Source organism: Melospiza georgiana, chromosome 16 (genome assembly GCF_028018845.1).
Source record: "Melospiza georgiana isolate bMelGeo1 chromosome 16, bMelGeo1.pri, whole genome shotgun sequence".
In the NCBI taxonomy this organism is placed as follows: Eukaryota; Metazoa; Chordata; class Aves; order Passeriformes; family Passerellidae; genus Melospiza; species Melospiza georgiana.
Window position 1 is genome coordinate 7,169,572 of NC_080445.1, and position 18,410 is coordinate 7,187,981.

At 42.7% G+C, this 18,410-nt stretch overlaps 1 protein-coding gene across 1 annotated transcript; it reads right to left on the bottom strand.

Moving 5' to 3' along the window:
• Positions 1–229: 229 nt before the first annotated feature.
• Positions 230–12,779, bottom strand: KDELR2 (KDEL endoplasmic reticulum protein retention receptor 2). Its single transcript, XM_058035576.1, has 5 exons — positions 12,586–12,779; positions 5,951–6,051; positions 3,417–3,575; positions 2,123–2,375; positions 230–1,440 (listed from the first exon to the last, which is right to left on the bottom strand). The coding sequence occupies exons 1-5, from the start codon at positions 12,674–12,676 to the stop codon at positions 1,406–1,408; spliced, it is 639 nt and encodes a 212-aa protein (XP_057891559.1). The 5' UTR covers positions 12,677–12,779; the 3' UTR covers positions 230–1,405.
• Positions 12,780–18,410: the final 5,631 nt, after the last annotated feature.

Genomic DNA, 18,410 nt, shown 5'->3' on the forward strand with positions numbered 1-18,410 from the left:
GCACAGAACCCTCCTCTGCGCCAGGCTGAAGACTTGAGCTCTCACTAAACAAACCAGAACTCAGCCTTCACTGCTTATCAGTGATAATGCCCCTCAGAGCCTTAAAAACTTCTTATTTCAGTACAGCAATGATATTAGGCAGCTTATCCTCACCACAACTTTTCATCCAGTGCCAGGCAAACAGAAAACTTTCACATTCAAGAACGAAAAAAATGAAAAAACCCCAAAATGTTTTCACCATTTCATAAAGTGTTTATTGAGGATGGTAACACAGGATAAATCATGCAACAGCTCAGTAAAAAAAGGGAATCATTTAAAGGATGAAGAATGGTAACTGGTGCTGCTGATTCTGAAAAGTTTATAAAAAAAATATTAATTGTCCAAAAGTGACATCGAAAACCACTTGAAGCTGAACATGGAAGTTGCTTATAAAGCATTCATTAATAAGAAAATGTAGATATTGTTTAAAATGATCACCCACAGATTTCTGTAATCAACAACTTACATGTCTCCCTTTCCCACAGCTGTGATGGTGGAGCAGGGCTGGACATCCAAGATATTTAACCTTCTCTTCCTGAACAAACAGTCACAAACACTTCCCATTAATTAACACAATCTCATCTCTTACCCCTCACAACCTGGGCTGCCAAGTGCTTTCATTTTTGGGATTACCTTCCCAGACATCATGGCAGAACAGAAAGAGCCCATCCTTGTGGCCTCAAGTGATTTCCTCATTGCCCTCTTGCCATCAGTCTGTTTTAGAAGGGGAACAACTTCAAAATGTGACTGTTCCCCTTCTAGCACCAGCATTTATTTTTGAATAAGGAACTCCATGTCAGCAGATGGCACAAAGACTGGGCACCAGCACATCACATCAAACATCGGTGGCTTCAGATTTAGAGTTGACATATATTCGCCTTTTGGAAAAAAATAAATATAGTGGAATGAAAACTGAATCAAAGGGAAAGAACAGATGACTACCATCCATCAAGGATGCACATATTTGTGCACTGAAAAAAACAAAAGAAAAAAAATCAGTCATTTCAAAGAAAATCTTGAAAATTAAAAAAAACGTTTGCACTTGTTCCTGGTCATAAACAATCTCACAAAAATCTCACTTTTGGAACTATTCCAATTGAAACCATACACTGAATTTATTAATACAGTATAAGTTTCTTCATGTAAAAAATCTTTATACATAGTAATAAAAAAGATAAAGGCAAGATGCATCAAACAGAAATCTGCTGGTTGTTTTTCCTCCGTTCTTACAGAGCCGCTGATGACTACCTGCACTATAAAGAGCTGTGTTTCTGACTTTCTGTCTCAAGCATCTTCACCTTTGCTTGTGATAAGGATTGTTCTGTCCAAGCATCCAACAGGACAGATGCTGGTGATGTTTTGGCACTTACGCTGGCAAACTGAGCTTCTTTCCCTTGAGAACTGCAAGGAGGAGTGGGAAAGAAAACAGTCAGCAAAACAAAGTTGTGATGCAGGAGAAGCACACACTGCTAAAATGTCCCAGGGACCAAAACCTTCCACACCAAACTTTCCACTGCAGACAGCTCTCCTAGGCTGCCTCTCTTCAATACACACTGGTAAAATAAGAATTAACAATTCTAACCTTGCCCTCTTGTGGCACCCTGGAGTTCCCCCTTTTCATTCTCAAAGGACATACTAACTCCCCACCACAGCCTCTTAAGAATTATGACTAAAATAACACAGCTTTGTGGTTACATAATGGAAACTTTCAACTCTTGGTGGTATTTAAACCACTGAGAAAGGTGTCTGTAAGCACAGGATCTGTATGTAACAGTGTGCATGATCAGGGGAAGCAGGAGGATCATGCTTATCCATGGAAGGCAACAGCAATATGTATTTAGCCATACTTAAGTTTTTCCAAAAGTTCATCAGATCGTTTATATATTTATATTCTACCCACACTCCAAAAAAATCCTCAGAAATGCCTCACACTAGCAGAAAGTGTACTCAATAAATTAAGGCTACTTCAGAACTAATTTGCACACAGAATTAACGAGCTCATAACGCTGATGTAGCAGACCCCATGAACCTGTTAACTGTGCTACATTCCACAACCTGAAGCTGGAAGTTCTGTATTCCTTACCTTTTGTAACATACAAATAGAAGAAGTCACAGTACAGAACGGTCTGGACCACACCAGCAACAACAGCGATGAGGTCAAAAAATCCCTCAAAGTAGTAGCGCCAAATCCAGTTGACTAAGTACAAGGCACGGTACAGACCCAGGAAGAAAAGATAGTGAGTAGTGATGGTCTCTGCTTCCCCAGTTTTGCTGATCATAAAAAGTTGAGGGAGAATAGCAACCGATTCAAGATAGATGGAGAAGGTCCACAGTATCTGAAAGGAGAAAACCACAGGTAAATCACTGATAACAGCAGGACAGAAAATATTTGACTTGGCTCGACTTTTCACTCTCTAACAATGTTATGGATGGATGAATACCTATTCATACAAGTCCAGTATTTTGGCAAATTTTCCCTGGTACAGGAAAAACTAAGTGAAAGCTTCATAATCAGCCAGAGGATGGGAGGAGGAACTCTCCTGGCAGACAGCAGACTCTCCAATCCAAACCAGCTCTCTGCTGAGCTGCCACACACAGGTTTACTTGTGAGTCAATTTGTGTGCATCCAGTTCACATTATCATGAACTGCAGCTTACAGATTCCATGCTGAGAAAGCTGCAGGGAAGATGAAGTCCCTTCCCCTGCTTAATGTTCTTCCATTTTTTATCTATTTGTTTAAAGAACGAGTTAACATAGAACAAAATTTAAAATATGTCTCAAAGCGTTGCAATTCAAATTCCCTTACTCTGTAATAAATTCATTTAACCCCAATATAAAAATGCAGCTCAGTCCATGGAAAACAAGCATGTAAAATTACTCTCTATTTTGTAGGAAAAAATTACCTGCTTGAACTCTCTGTAATGACATTTAAAATATAATTTTTCTGCAATTAAACACATAGCTGCATTTTAAATATAATGCAGATCTTTTTTATAGTCTAGATCATTTGCAATTCTATAGAATTTAAGTAGTAGTATAATTCCTTTTGTTTTCACCAGGTGGCACCAACTATTCACAAACTGCATTCCTGGGGATTTCTTTAACAAACAGAACAAAAGGAATTCTGAATTAATACAGCCATCATAGTGTACTGGGAAAAACACAGTCTTCTGCTGAATAAAATAATCTATGCTGATAACAGTGCTGCTCTCCTGAGGTGCCTTAAATTTGCACAGATATCTGCACCACACAGATTCACTGAGGAAAGGATTAGCCTGAACCTACTAAACAGAGACACCCTACAACCATTCACTTGTCAGGCCAAAAATGCTCATCCTCACGTTCTAAATATCATCTCCTGCCCACAATCAACTCACCTCCAGTGGAGAGAAGTCATGATTGACAAGGAAAGAGAGCCCACCAACAGGAACTATCAGGAACTCCACTCGGAAGGTGTCGTGGTTCCCATCATAGGTGGCCTTGAACTTCATGTAGATCAGGTACACGGTGGCGTACGAGCAAGCGATGTAGATGAGCTGAGGGCAAGGACAGAAACAACCCCAAAACAATCCACACAGGTTCCAGGATTAAATCACACTCCCTGAATAGGCACTGAGTAAGAGTGGTCTTTTTTAATTCTTTGCGTTGTTTATGCGGTTTTGCAGGCTGTTTGTAGTGTTTAACTTTTGTCAGCAGAGTTATAAATCAAAATGAGCCATTCTGGGCCCTGCTGGTTTTGTTGCTTTAAAGGCATCACATGGGCATGGTTGAAGTGATTGCCCAAAGGTGAAGACACTTTCCAGAACTAAGGAAGTGACTGGAGAAGGAATACATGTTCTGCAACTGCACTGCCCCAAACATTTAGGTTAAAATGTGCAGGTGCATACACACAATAATAATGGAAGGGGTCTTTCTACATTCAAAAAACTCAGCATGGTGTGGCTGATGTGGCAATAAATAAATATTCAATAATCCCCATTGAGACAACCATTTAACAGATCACGAGTTAGCTGATTTGCTTTGGACCTTTGAACATCTCTAAAATCTGAAGAGTGGCAACTGGGCACTGTTCTTCACCAACCAAGAGGCCAAAACCTATGAGACTGAGAGCAGCAATGAACCAGAATTCAATCTGAGCTGATGCCTAACCATTTTGAAGGGTTATGGCACAGTAGACTTTATATCTATTCCCTGTGGAATAAGCAAAAAGCTTCATTTTACAGGTGAGAATACAGAACTAGAGAGACTCTAAGACTTTCTAAAGGTCAATCTGCCATCATCAGGACAGAGCTCATTGTCCTGGAGTCAACACAGTACAGCAGACTAGACAAATATTTTAGCTTCTGCCACTTTCAGCACAAAGACTGAATGTTCCAAACCATTTATTACATTAAAAAAGGATTCTTTGCAACACAGAAGTAACAGATTAAAAATCCCACTGTTTGCAGATGCTATTAATCACTAAATGCTCTGCTCACAGACAAAATCCTACAAATACTGTATTAAGGAGCTCAAAATCCAAAGGCTCTGCTACACGAGCAGCCCAGCTGAGTGGAGATAAAGAACCACAAGACAGGATCCAGGGAACCTTCACTATGGGTGTAAACAAATCACAGCAGGTATGGTCACAGAAGACACTGAGAAAGTGTGAATGAATCCAAATTTCTTACATTACAAACTTCATCTCAAGAATCTCAACTCTCGACTTCTCAGCTAAACTTCTCTCAAGTTCTCAATAACTGTGTAACATTATATCCTCCTGCACATAAATAAATATAACACAAAATTGTGTTGGGACACTCAAGCAGCTTCATCTTGACACTACAATAATGGGCTGAAAAGACAATTATATCCATCAGTTTCTAAGCAGTAACATTTGAAACTGAAATAGAGGCTACCATTTTGAAAGTTGATATTTCCACATTCCTTCCTTTTCTGGTTGGGAGGGCTGCAGAACAAAGATGTGCTCATGGCCCTGAATCACACCCAATAAACAAATAAATGGCAAAAAACCCCTACCTTCTCCTTTAGTGCACCTATGGCAACTTCCAATCAGAAATTACATATGGAAAAATCTTCTGTTTCAAGAATATTTTATTTAATCCACAGCTCTTCATCTATACTGTTAATATTAAAACTTAAGCATCCACATTTCACTTGTTGAGTGAAATGTGTGAGTTTAAGACACATTATTTTATTTTACAGTATTAGTTCCCTAATTTATCCATCCATTTTGTGTTATTGATTATTTTAGTCCTTCCTCTTGGCAAAGTTATACTACCCTCTAAATTAAAGCTGAAAAGCATCTAGAAAAATCCAAAAATAAAGGAATTGGATAAAAAAAAAGAAACATACTGCTCTTTCCCAGATCACTGCTTTATTTTCTTGTGCTCAGCACCAGAAACTGCAGGAATGAGCAAGTAAAAAATTCAAATTTAGGCTCACTGGCATTCAGTGGGCAAGTGACAGGGGTATAACTCACAGAAGCTACATTCCTTACAGCTTACTCATGTCAACTTTTCATCAGCCTCTGACCAGACAGTAGCTGCAATTCTGGCAGTGCACTCTGAATACTAATTTACCTTGTAGTGAATAAAAGGAGATTTACTTGAGCTTTAATGTCTCAAATGAGAAATACAGTTTATTTGAACCGTTTTTTCCAAAAGCTTGTACTTTCAATAACCAAAATGTCATTTGTTCTAAATGTCACAGTCCTGATATAAACAGTTTTTTTAAAATTGCATGTAGAGTGCAGAAAAGAAGGAGGATTTTGAGTCCATCTTCCACATTCTTTATCCAAAACCCATTGAGAGCTTTGGTGCAGTGAGCCATTAAAAATGGCTTTTACTAATGGCATTATGCACTCTGCATGCAACCTCACTAGCTTTTCTAACTCTTCAGCATACTCTACCTTCATAGATGTGTTATACAATGAAATGAATGAAGTGAAGAGGTCCAGGTAACGGGTAGTGAAGACCAGTGCAAACAGAAGCTGGCTTTTCCCAGAAATACCTAAAGTGATAAAGGAAATAATTAATCATTCAGAAAGTGATGAAGTGCTTTGAAACATTTCATGACGAGGATGAGAAAGGATATATCCTTTATTTTTAAGCAAGTTGATCACAAAATTAGGACAAAATCCAAGTAGCCAAGCTGTACAAACAGAATTCTAAGCCCATGTAGCTCAGTAGTGTGAACAGAAGTTACCCTGTACTGGAAGAGGTGCTGGCACTACACAAGGTTTAGAAGTTACTCACAGCAGGTAGTCATCTCCAAAAATATCACCTGCAAGCTATCTGTTCTGTATTATCACTGGGCAAGGCTGCATTAGCTTTCAGTTCTCAGGGTGCTGTCACATGCCTCAGCACAATCTTTAGATGCTGAATAGCTGGAAAAGTACAAGGGCAATACAGAACAGACCCAGCGACAAGCAGAAGGTGAGATGGCACCAATAATGGGATTTTAGAGGAATACATAGATTTTAAAACATAAGGCAATTCAATTCACAGACTCAATTGGCCACATGGTGAGAAAAACATCAAACAATCAAACCCACATGTTATTAGGTACTAAAACAAAATTTTAAAAAGGAAGAGAAGTGAGATAAAATGTCAGACATCTACACTGCATCTTCAAAGCAACTTTCGATTCTAGGTCAAAGCCCCAATGTCAAAATGTTTGTTTGTACTTAACTTCAGGCACTAGAGCACAGTTAGAAGCATAAAAGCTTTGCACAGTCAGTCACTAAAAGCTTCTGAAAGCTGAGGTGCAGCATTGCTCCATAATACTGATGTGGTGGTGTGTCACAGCAGGGGGACAAAACAACCTACTCTGTGCCTCTGTCTTGTTATTCCAATTATTCTTGTTTTCAGTCATCCAGGGCGAAAATAATTGAATCTGTTCAGCTAAGCATGCAAGTCTTCTTCAAAAAACAAGAGGGAAAAATACTCTGTAGGAGAGGCTGAAAATCCTTGTCCCTTTATACAGAGATATTTCTAGAAAGGCTTTTATTAACAGCACCATAAAGCAATTAGGAGAAGGCAATCTGCTATGGCTATTGAAGTCCTTTCTCACTCCAGCTTAAGGAACAGGAAATAAACTGCTCCAGATGAAGGAATTTAACCTATGAAGTACAAGAATGGCTGAAAAAATTAGAAAGGGGTTTACAGATTTCATATGTGAAATGTCTGCAAGGTGAGCCTGACTGGCCACCTACAGAACAGCCCAGGTACAGTGCAGGGAACATAAACCATCCCAAAACCTGCAGGCTGTAGAGCTGTAAAAAACAAGCTGCAAGTATCACACACAAAACACACCACCTCTCCAAAAAAAAACCCAAAACAAAAATAAAACCAATCCCCCCCAAACAACCTCCCTCCAAAAGTTAAGGAAAAAAAATACATTTGACATTTCTTGAACTACAACCACATTGCACAGACAGCTGCAGCAGCGCTCTGGGCTCATCCCAGGTGTGCCTGTGGGCATCACAACTTGCCAATAAAACCTCCCAGCAAGCAAAGCTGTCCTAAGGTCAGAACCCACAGGACAAAGAAACCCACCTGGACAAATTACAGAATAGAGTGATACTACACTATATAATTAGCCTAAATTATTTAGGATGCTATTTACTTTGAGCAAATAACTGGGAACAGAAAAAAAAAAATAACAAAACCAAAAACCAACCAGCATATAAGAGACATTAATTATTGATAATAGCTATAAATTTGGATCTGGATATACTGTCATAAATACATATAATATACTTGACAAATTCTTACAAGCCATTGCCAATCTTATCTCCTCAACCCCAAAGCTGCAATTTTTATTGAGGCTTTCAATACTCTCACTGATTTTTGAATCTTTAGAATAGTTGTGAAATCCTGAAACCCACCCTAGAGCCAAGATTAAACTAATTTTCAAGTAAAGTAGGCTAGACTAGACTAGGCAAGGTTTAAATTGTAAACCAAAGGCCTATGAAGGGATGGGAGAAACATCTAAACAACAAACAGAAACAGGGCAAGGGGACAGGTAAACACAACAGCTGTACCACTTTGTGCATTTTGAGACTTTAGGAAATGTATCAATGCATGTGTCACAGCACTGACCCGGGCTCACCGCTGGCACCTGCAATGCACTGAGGCTACAATGATGCTATTCTCATCCTTCTCCCTTTCCTTTTCCTCCCACACACGTTACTTAGTTCCTGAACTAAATAAAAAATGGTTTTATTTCTTCTTCCAAAGCTTTGGGCTCAAATTTGGAAGAACCAAACCTCTCCGTTTTGTTTCCTGCTCACACATGGAAAAACTCCTTCAAGTTCTGCAATCCAGCTTGGCTGAAAGCCATAGCATGAAACTTTAATTCAGGTGATTTTCAGAGCCAGGCAGGAGGGCAGAGCTGAAATTGTAGTACTTTCTTATCAACTTCATTTTGCTGAGGTGAGTCAGGTAAGGAATAACAGGCAGGAGCAGAGGCACTGAGCTGGGCAGTGTGTACAGCACCTACCAACTATGAACTGCACATCACAGCCATAAAACCTACCAACAAAAATTATTCTAAGGAAGGTCAGCCCATACTTTGCCATGGAAACTTCACAGACTTTTAAAAATAAAGTAGTTCAGCTCTGTACCAAGTGCACATCACCCACAGAAACACAACTCCTTTGGTTCTGCTAATAGGTACCAGCATTGACTCCTGTGCTTCCTATTTAAAAATCCAACCTAATTTTAAAGACAAATTTTCTAACTGAGAAAGAGAATACTTTCCTTCAAAGAGAGAGAGAAAAAATTCAAAGCTACCTAAAGCAGCAGTTTTTGTGAAAATACAGACAAATTAGCAGCAGCCTATGGCAAAGTACTGTCAGAAGTCTTCATCTTAGCATATTATCTGGTCCACAATAGACACATAAAATTGAGATACAGCTACATTACCTAGCAAAAGTACTACACATTTACTATCTATACTACTTTTTTGGAGTATACAGCTTATAATTGGACAGCACTGCAACCGCAGGTCACCTTTAACACTTGATAAACGGCACAGAGAAAGGCAAATCAATTTTCAGGCAGTAATTTGCACGGCAAACAACCTAATTTGACTTGAAATGGGTTAGAAAATACAGTCTGAACAGGACAATGTTTGAAAGCACAGGATTCCTCAAGTCTCATGAATTTCCTAATTATGACATGATGTCAATAATGGAGTTACCTATTACATTCTCCATGGCTCTTCCTAATGATTTTTGAACTGTTATTTTGAGTGGCAAACATTCTTCCAAATTCTAAATTTGGAAACACAACCAGACATACAAAAAATTGTTTCCTTGCCAGCTCTAAAATTCTGAAGTCAAGATGTGATTTGCTTTCCCCTTTTTATCTTTTCAACCTATTGACTAAATAAGAAAAAAAAATAAGTTTCTCAAACACAGAAAAGACAGACTGGTTCAAAGTGCAGATGAGCCTAGCCTTACCCATCTTCTTCAATTAGAGGAGTCACTTCTTAAGAAAGAAAATGGGGACTACAAGTCTTCAAAAGCAGCAGGTTGCAGCAGAGGTGCACAGGCTGTCTCCCTCATTTCCAGCTGCTTTTACAGGGCTCTCCTGGAACAAAGGGCTCAGACACACACAGATGCAACCAGAAGAGAGGAGTCGGCACCATGTGGTTTGCCAGCTCTCCATGGATCACAGCCTGCAGTTCAGCCAGCAGCCAGAAACCCTCCTTTATTTTCAAAGCCTGCTCCAAAAGTGCCTGGTTAAAGTAGCAGCTGGTTTGCCCGTGTTTCCTTAGTCACCAATAACCACGAGGTATAAGTTTATTTGATTTATTAATGGTTCAAATAACCATACAATGTAAAGAAATGGCAGAAGGCCCTCTAATAAGTGGCTCTCTGTAGCTGCTTAACATTAATTGGTAACTACTTAGGGGTTATTGTCATGCATGACTTTACAAACATATGCAAATGCATATTTACATCAGTTTCATCAACAGAAACCTCAACTGACAACAATGAACCACTAGGAGGAACAGAATAGAGCCCCAAAAATAAAACTCTTTGCTCGTGGTCCTTTGAGGTATTTATGTTCTTCTCATTCTAGACAAACTTGCTAGGCCTCAGACATCAATCTCACAGCAGCAACACAAACCTGGATTTACTCCTGAGGACTACTCAGGCAGAACTAGAAGACACCAAAGAAGCAACCCTGACAAACACATTTCTGCTTTCTTTTTTTTTCTTTTTTCCCTCAGGAAAATGAATTAAGCAAATATTTTTACTGAAAGAGCTCATGCATGTGTGCTTGTGTGCAGGGACACTGGCTAATTTGGGAAAGGGGAGAGCTGTATCCTCTATGTGATACAGGCCCATTCACTTTTCTGTCCTGGAGAAAGCTGGAGAAAGCTGTACCAATGATTGGTGTGAGGCTGCTTTCTTATCAATAAACCCCTACTAGGAGAGATTCTCAATCAAAATTGGCTTAAGGAAAGCAACATCAGACCACTCTTTAAGCAGAAAGATGGGACCAGGTCACATCGTACTATACTGTGTAAATAACCTCACATCCAAAGGTCACTCAAGAATCTCTTGGCTCAAACCCTATCTGAATTTCAGTCTTGCAACAGAATTTCACATTTTCTTTCTTCAGTCATTAAATGACATTCAGCTTTTAGATCATTAACCCTCCTGCTGTTCGTAATCTCAACTGCATTTCTCCAACACAGGACAAAGCTCTGCTCAAGAGCTGGAGGAGGCAAGGCCCTGTCCTGCCAGAGCCAGGCAGGATTCCTGTGATGCACTAGAGCCTGAGCCAGGTAAGTTCAGCAGGAAGGTGCTCTTGTGCTCCATGACCTCAGGAACAATAGTTCTGCAATATCGCTGCATGTGGGCCGTGGGGTCACTTGCTTGACCTCTTTTGTAAAGTTAAGAACAGTTTTTACTTTAAGTCTGTTTAAAGCCAAAGCTATTAGTTTACTTTTTAAAAAACAAAACTATTCATTTACTCTTTTTTTTTTTTTGTGCTACCAAGTGATTAGCTGGTGATTTGACATGACAACACACAGAACCTGTACTTCCTCCTACCTGTAGCGTAAATCTCTTTCATTTCCCCAAAATGAATTATTTCAAGTTACAACTTAAACTAATTCTTCATGCTTTTAACTGAAAACTTTACAGATACATCTGTTCAACAGTGCTAACCCAGTATTTGAATAGTGTCATCAAAACGTGGCAAACTGATTTCAAGAACAACCGCCCCCACTAAAGAAGGAGAAGCTCACTGGAGAGAAGGCAAAGCCAAGCTCACAGTCAAACTCCCGTGCACAACAAAACCCATCCACGTAACACACATCGCAAGGAAATGCCCATTTTGAATGACAACAGCTCCCAGCTTTCTGAAAGAAATCAGCTACGCTGCAGTTATGGGAACTGCCTGCAATTCCCTGCAACCACCACACCGTACAGCGAAGGGGGAGAGCGAAGCACGGCCCAAGGAATTGGAGCACGCCCGCTGCGGACGGGGGGAAGCGGCAGCGGGGGGCGGCGGAGCGGGGCTCGCCCGGGTCCCGGCGCGGCTCCCGCTGCCACGTCACACACACAGCCCGCGGCTCCCGCCGGGAATCTCCTCCTGGCGCTTCCCACTGCGGGCCGACAGCGAGCCCGCCACCGGCCCCGACAGCGGCACCAAGCACGGCTCAATGCCTGCACAAAAGCCGAGGAGAGGGGGAGCGTGAGGCCGCCGCGGAGGGAAGGGGAGAGCGGGGAAACTTCAGAGGCTGCGAACCGCGAGTCAGCGGCGGCCGGCGCTGCACCAAACCGCGGACACCGGCCGCCCGGGGCCGGGCGCGGCCAGGGCAAGCGAGGGAAGGGATGGAGGGACGGAGGGATGAAGGCAGGGCGGCTGCTCGCCCCGCGGGGAACGAGGCGCTCCCCCCCGCCTGTCCTCCAAACCGGCCTCCCCATTCATTCGCCTGCCGCCGGGCAGTTACGTAAGGAAGGAGCGACCCTCCCGGACACAGCCGGAGCGCCGGGGCACAGGGATTAAAGTACAAATAATAGCAACCACAACACCTTACAGGGAAATGCAGCTGCCGCCGGCGCACCCCCACCCCGGAGCGGGGATGCGCCTCCTCCTTCCCCCTCTCCCGGCCGCTCACCCGCTCCGCCAGCGCTGCATTTGGAGGGGGCCGAGTCGCGGGGAGGTCAGAAGGAGGGCAGAGCCCCCTCCCCTGCGCGAACGGGAGCGACCGTCGCTTTTCACCTGCCCGGGCCGTGTTCTGCCCACCCGCCCCGGGGCCCTCGGGGGCGCCCCAGCGGGGTCAATGCCCTCCCCGCCTTTCCCCGCTTCACCGGGGCCGCCTCCCGGGCCAGTGAGACAGGCGGGTCCCCCCCGCCGCTCCGGCTCGCTGGGCTCTCCCCGGGGCGCGGCCCTTCGGGGGCGATCGCAGCAGCCCGCGGGGAGTCCGGGGCTACGCCGCCCGGCCCCGGCGGGGCTCCCGCGGGCTCTGCGGCCCGGAGCCACCCGGCCGGTCCCGCCCCGCGGCCTCCGCACGCACCCGCGCAGGAGCGGCTCTTCCAGATCTTGAGCAGCAGGATGATGATGGCCGCCAGGTGGGACAGGTCCCCGGTGAGGCGGAAGATGTTCATGGCGGCGGCAGAGGCGGCGGCGCAGCCGGAGCCGGGGAGCGAAGATGGCGCAAGCTCAGCGGGCACCGAGCGACGTGGCCCGGGGACGTGGCCAGGCAGCCCCGCGCCGGTGCACGCCGGGAAGCGGGGGGAGCGCCCGCCCCGCCCCGCGCCGCCCTCACGGCGGGGCCGCCCCGGCAGCCGCGGGCCGGGCCAGCGGAGGGGAGCGGCCGCGGGACACAGCCCTTGGGGCGGCCGAGAAGCTGATCTGTAAATATATACAACAGCGAATATAATATATATTATAGTATATATATATATATATATATTATTATGTTTTGGAGGCCAACAGTGTGAAAAGCTACACCAGCCACTAGAGAGAGTCCAGCGGAGGCCATAAAGGTGATGAGTGTCTCTCTTAGGAGGGACTGCGAGGGCTGGGCCTTGTTAGTCTGGAGAAAAGAAGACTGAGAGGAGATTTCCTCGATACATATAAATACCTCAAAGGTGGGTGCCCAGAGGGTCACAGAACCTGGAATCACAGAATGGTTTGGGTGAGGAGGGTACTCGGGGATCATCTCGTTCTGTCCCCTGCCATGGGCACGGATGCCACTCACTGGAGCAGGGTACTCAGGACCCCATCCAGCCTGGCCTGGAACACTTCAGGGATGGAGCAGCCACAGCTTCTCTGAGCAGCCTGTGCCAGGATGGTGCCAAATGCTTTTCTGTGGTGCCCAGTGACAGGACAAGGAACAATGGCCATTAACTGGAACAGAAGAAGTTTCACCTCAATGCAAGGAAGAATTTTTTTACATTGAGGGCTGCAGAACACTGGGACAGGACTGGGCAGTCAGGGATTCTCCCTCCCTGGAGACATTCCAAACCCACCTGGACATGTTCCTGTGTCACTGCTCCAGGTGACTCTGCCTTGGCAGCAGGGTTGGACTGGGTGATCTCCAGATGTCCCTTCCAACACTAACAATTCCATGATTCTGTGTAAACTTCCAAGAAAAAGAAAAAAAAAGCAATTATTTCTTCAATAACCATGCCTTGAGAGGCAGCACACTGCCTCTTCAGAGTCCTCAATCCCTAAAACAGGACATGACCAGCAAAGTTCAGTGGGCAGCTCAAAAGAGGCATCTCCTCTTAATAACTCTCCAATGTTCTCTGTAAAAAAAACAAAACCCCATCAATCCAAACAAGAGCAAAGAAAAATAGGAATAGCTGCCCAGGAACAGGATTTCCAATGGTTGCAGAAAATGGGTAACAGCTTATTCCAGGTAAACAGTGGTGCTTTGCTCATTTCTTTAAAAATCTCTTGGTTTACATTGTTTCACAGCCTGTTTGAGGAAATAGCATAAGGACTTTATGTTACAGAATTATACACTGAAAAGTTCCCACAGCAGAAGGTTATCGACTCTTTGAAATTTAAGAAAAGGATCCTAACTACAATCTTTTGATTTTTCTGTTTAAAATGTGGCTCAAACATTGAAATCTTTAGAGAGTTTACATAATCCAGAGAAGGGAGAACTGATTAGTACCTGCTATTGAGTTTATCTTTTTTTAGGAAGTACCCACTGTGTGACAAAAGAAAATTTACTTATTTTCAGAGATTAGGAATCAAAGCCTGTCCTCTTACAACACTGTGTTTACAAGTACAGCAGTACAACTACTTGACAAACTCCTTAGTGTCTCTTACTACTTCCTAAGAAAAGAGGTTGGATGTAAGGGTGAATACTGAAGTAAAAGTAGCTAATAAAACCACTGACAGATGCATATCTGGAGTCTATTTAATAGATACATTAAAGGCAGAGAGCTGACATCCATCCTCTCAACCCCTGCTCAGTTCATGCAGTTCATATTCAGAACTTGCTTGTGATCTAAGTTGTTTTCTGACATCTGATTAAATGTTGAAACGTGTCAGGCCCCAATTAAACATGACCTAGGGCAGTTTCAGCTTGTGCATCAAACCAATGTGATTTTAACTATAGCAATGGCTATTCTTTGATAAATCAATACAGTTCACTTCCACATACAATAGTTAAAAATTATCAAGAAAGCAGAACCAAAAAGTATCTGTTGTATCTGTGACAGATTAGTGTTTTCCACTGTTTTCATATTTCTCCTACAGGAATTTACTTTTGTCTTCTCTCCTTTTCTCTTTGTCCCTCAAAGAGAAGTTTACAGATATTGAGATGTTAAATATTTGTAAGGCTAATTATACCAGCTAAAACATTAGAAAATAAATGTTATACTGTTGCCAGCAAAGAAGAAATCCATCAATCACAATTCCTCCAGTTAATATTTCAAGGTTCAGTCACTTGGACTCTGAGCTCTGAACATGCCTGGGTTCCTGCATCATCAGGGCAAGAAAATCCTCTCATTAATCCGGATTGGAGAAGCAGAATGATGCTGAACAGGAAGGGGCAGATGGACATTGGTTGTTTTCTACTCATTGCAGAAAAAATGTAATACATTTTATGGCTATTTTTGGGTACAAATAAAGAACCAGCTGTGAACTTTGATAAAAATATCCTATGGTGCAAAACTCCTGCATGTCCTGATGCCAGGCAAGGTCTGGTGGGGTCTCTGAGGCAGTCCCATCATTTCTGTCTAAGGACTAGGTAGAAAGATATGGAAAGAGGGTTTGATAATGGATCACAGTCTTAACTAAAATATGAAATTATGGATACCTGGATAGCACACAGATCTGTTTTACTTTATGAGAGGTTTGTTATTTATCTGCACTTTCCAACAGTATTGTGTGTAACAATACATAAAATGCTCTTTCTGAGGACCAATTCCAAATGTTCTGGGGTACCAATAAAAGAAATTTAACTTACAGTGGAGTTTTGTTTATTCTTTGCAGACCTGTCTTTTCTATCCAGTTTCCCTCCTGCCTTACTAGAAAAGGAAGTCAGATCCCTCCCTTGCAACAGCACTGGAGTAAACAGTCCTTAAAGCTGCCCCACATCATATGGCAGGGATGAGAATATTTTCCTAATCAGGACTATAAGGTTCTTAGCTCTCCTCATCACATGCCTACAGATCCTGTTAAAAAAAAAAAAAAAAAAAAACCAACAAAACAACAACCCAAAACACACACCAAAAAACCCCACAAACTTACCAAATCATGTAAACATGTTCACTGAAATAAAGAGACACCATTGCTTAAATTTGTGTACCAGCCTGGATATCAACATTTTTAGAGAAAAGAAAAAAAAAAAAAAAGGAAGAGATTATTTGAAATTTGATTTTTACTTCTAAGGAGAACAGAGTTTGACAGGGGAATGAGGTACTGCAGTTTGCTGGCTGTTCCTAGACTGCCCTGGGGGAACTGGCAGTGTCCCACTGGGCAGCAGAGTGTGGTGTCTGTAACCACAACACAGCAGGAGCCAGAACACAACGGTGCCCCATGGCCAGGTACCTGCTCCAGTGACACATTCCAGGGGACTGCTGAGTCCTTGCTGCTTTCTGGTGTCACTGGAGTGAGTCAGGGCTCTCCTTTAGCCCCAGATGTGTGTGGCTGGCACACCCTGAGCAATGTCTCACATCTGCTCCAAGGGGGGGCAGCCAGTGGGGCTCTGACAAGGTCCCAGCCCAACATGATGGGGCTGCAATTTGTGTTACTGGAAAGTAAAGGAGGGGGTGATGATCCCCAGGCACAGCAGTGAGGTGAGAAGCTAAACCTGCCATAATGCAGTATGTAATTACCTCTGGAATATTTGAGCAGATTATACAGAGGCATAAAGGGCTTCTTCAAATTAAGGAAGGAAGGAAGGAAGGATGCCTTTTTTTTAAACAGTATCTTTAGAGCCTCAGACTGAGGAGCTGGTGAGCTCTGATGTGACAGATTGAGATCACTGGGAGTCAAACATTCCATGCACTGTACAAAACCTGACAACAGCCAGAATGCCAGCTTTAACAGGGACACTTCTCAGACACTGTGGATGGGCAGTTGTTTTCTTCCTTTTGGGGATTTACAGATACCACAGATGTGCCACTTACCTCAGTACCAGGTCACAGGGATATTTTCTCTCCAGCTGATCCAGAATCAGTGGCCCTTTTCTCATTTCTAAATACAATTCTGAACATAAAGGTAGCAGGCACTGAAATAATAAACCAACAATAGTATTTCTTCCCATTTGTTAACTCCTGGAGGATGCTACATTTAATCACAGGAATGAAATGGCTCCTCTCACATTCTGCTGGACAGGGCTCAAAGCACTCAGAGGAGCCAGGCCTACACCAGAGTTGTGACTGTCAGCAGCTGGATGGTTGGATGTGCATCCCACAGGATGTGTGGCACTGCCCAGCAACCATCAGAAGGGTCACAAGTGGAGAGGAGAGCTGCAGTTCTCACAATAAGCAGATACAATTATTATCATGGTCTATATTCAACAGCAGATTTATGCACAAATCTGATTTTTTTTCTCCTCAAAGATCTACAAGAACTAAAAAGGATGTAGGAGAAATTAAGCTTGGTTTAAACAAATGTTACCCACATCTACAAAGAGCAAAATTTCTTTAAGAATCAAATCTTTGTACCTCATTTCTCTGTAGTATATTCTTCCCTAAAATCCTGATCAGGCAAAAAGAGAGGGGGTGTGAGACATTTTTCCCATGAATGCATTCCAGTGAAAGTGCTCACGTGCATGCTGTTTGCAATACACATCTGCAGAGGGGACAGATGCCTGCACTGAGGGGCTCTGTGCTTTGTTCCATGGAAGTAAAGTGTACACATTTCAGTTTCCCCTGGCAGTGTGCAGGGTTGTGAATGGATGGCAGGTCACACACAGATTACATACCATGCATATTTGTGCTCTCTATGCCTTTCTCCCCTTTCCATCTATTCTTCCCACAGAAATTCAGTTTCAACAGTTTTGATGGAAGTGTCTAATGAATCCCAGATTTTGTAGAAGGGCTTTTCCATCAGTGACCTTTACAAGAGGGACATTGGCAGGAGTAAAATTGCTTTTCTACAATACTTGCCATCCAAAATGATCACACCATCTCATGAACCAAACAGGATTTGCAATCTCACAGTGAAATCAGTAGAACATTAAGTCAGGGCTCCACATTTACCCCTCCTACACTACTCTTGTAAGAAATAGATAAGCCCTTGACCAAACATAAATGCAATGCCAAAGTTCTTAATGTAATTATTAATTTAATAAAATATATAAATAATCATGCAGTTCAGCTATTTAAAAGAATTTGTGCTTGAAAGAAATTACAGCACAGATGGCACAAAACAAAGAACTCACTCCTGCTCCAATTAAAAGCTAAACTCTGACTCACATAATTGCAAACAGAATCACTCCCAGGTATATTGACAGAAGAAGATCACTTTCAGCTCTCATAGATTTTTGAAGGGCTTGGTAGAGCTAAGTCACATATCTGACCTAAGCAGCTGAACTGGAAATGCTGACTGTCTTCTTGACATGAAAACACTCTCCTGCATCTTTGGAAGTGCACACACAATTGAAGTCAGGCAATTTCTAGAAATCAAAAAACCTTTTAGTACTTTCACATCTGAGTGAGGCAGAACTTTCTAACGTGAAAACACAGATAAATCTTTATAATGCATTTTGGTTTTAGTGGACATTTGCATGTATTTGCTAGAATTAATAAAACAAACTTCTTTCTATTTAAATATATGTCTCAGTCTCCTGTTCCCATGCAGAAAAGGAAACACAGCTGGAGAAGCTAGAATCTTACCATGAGGATTAGAGAAAAAAGTGCCAGTTTGCAG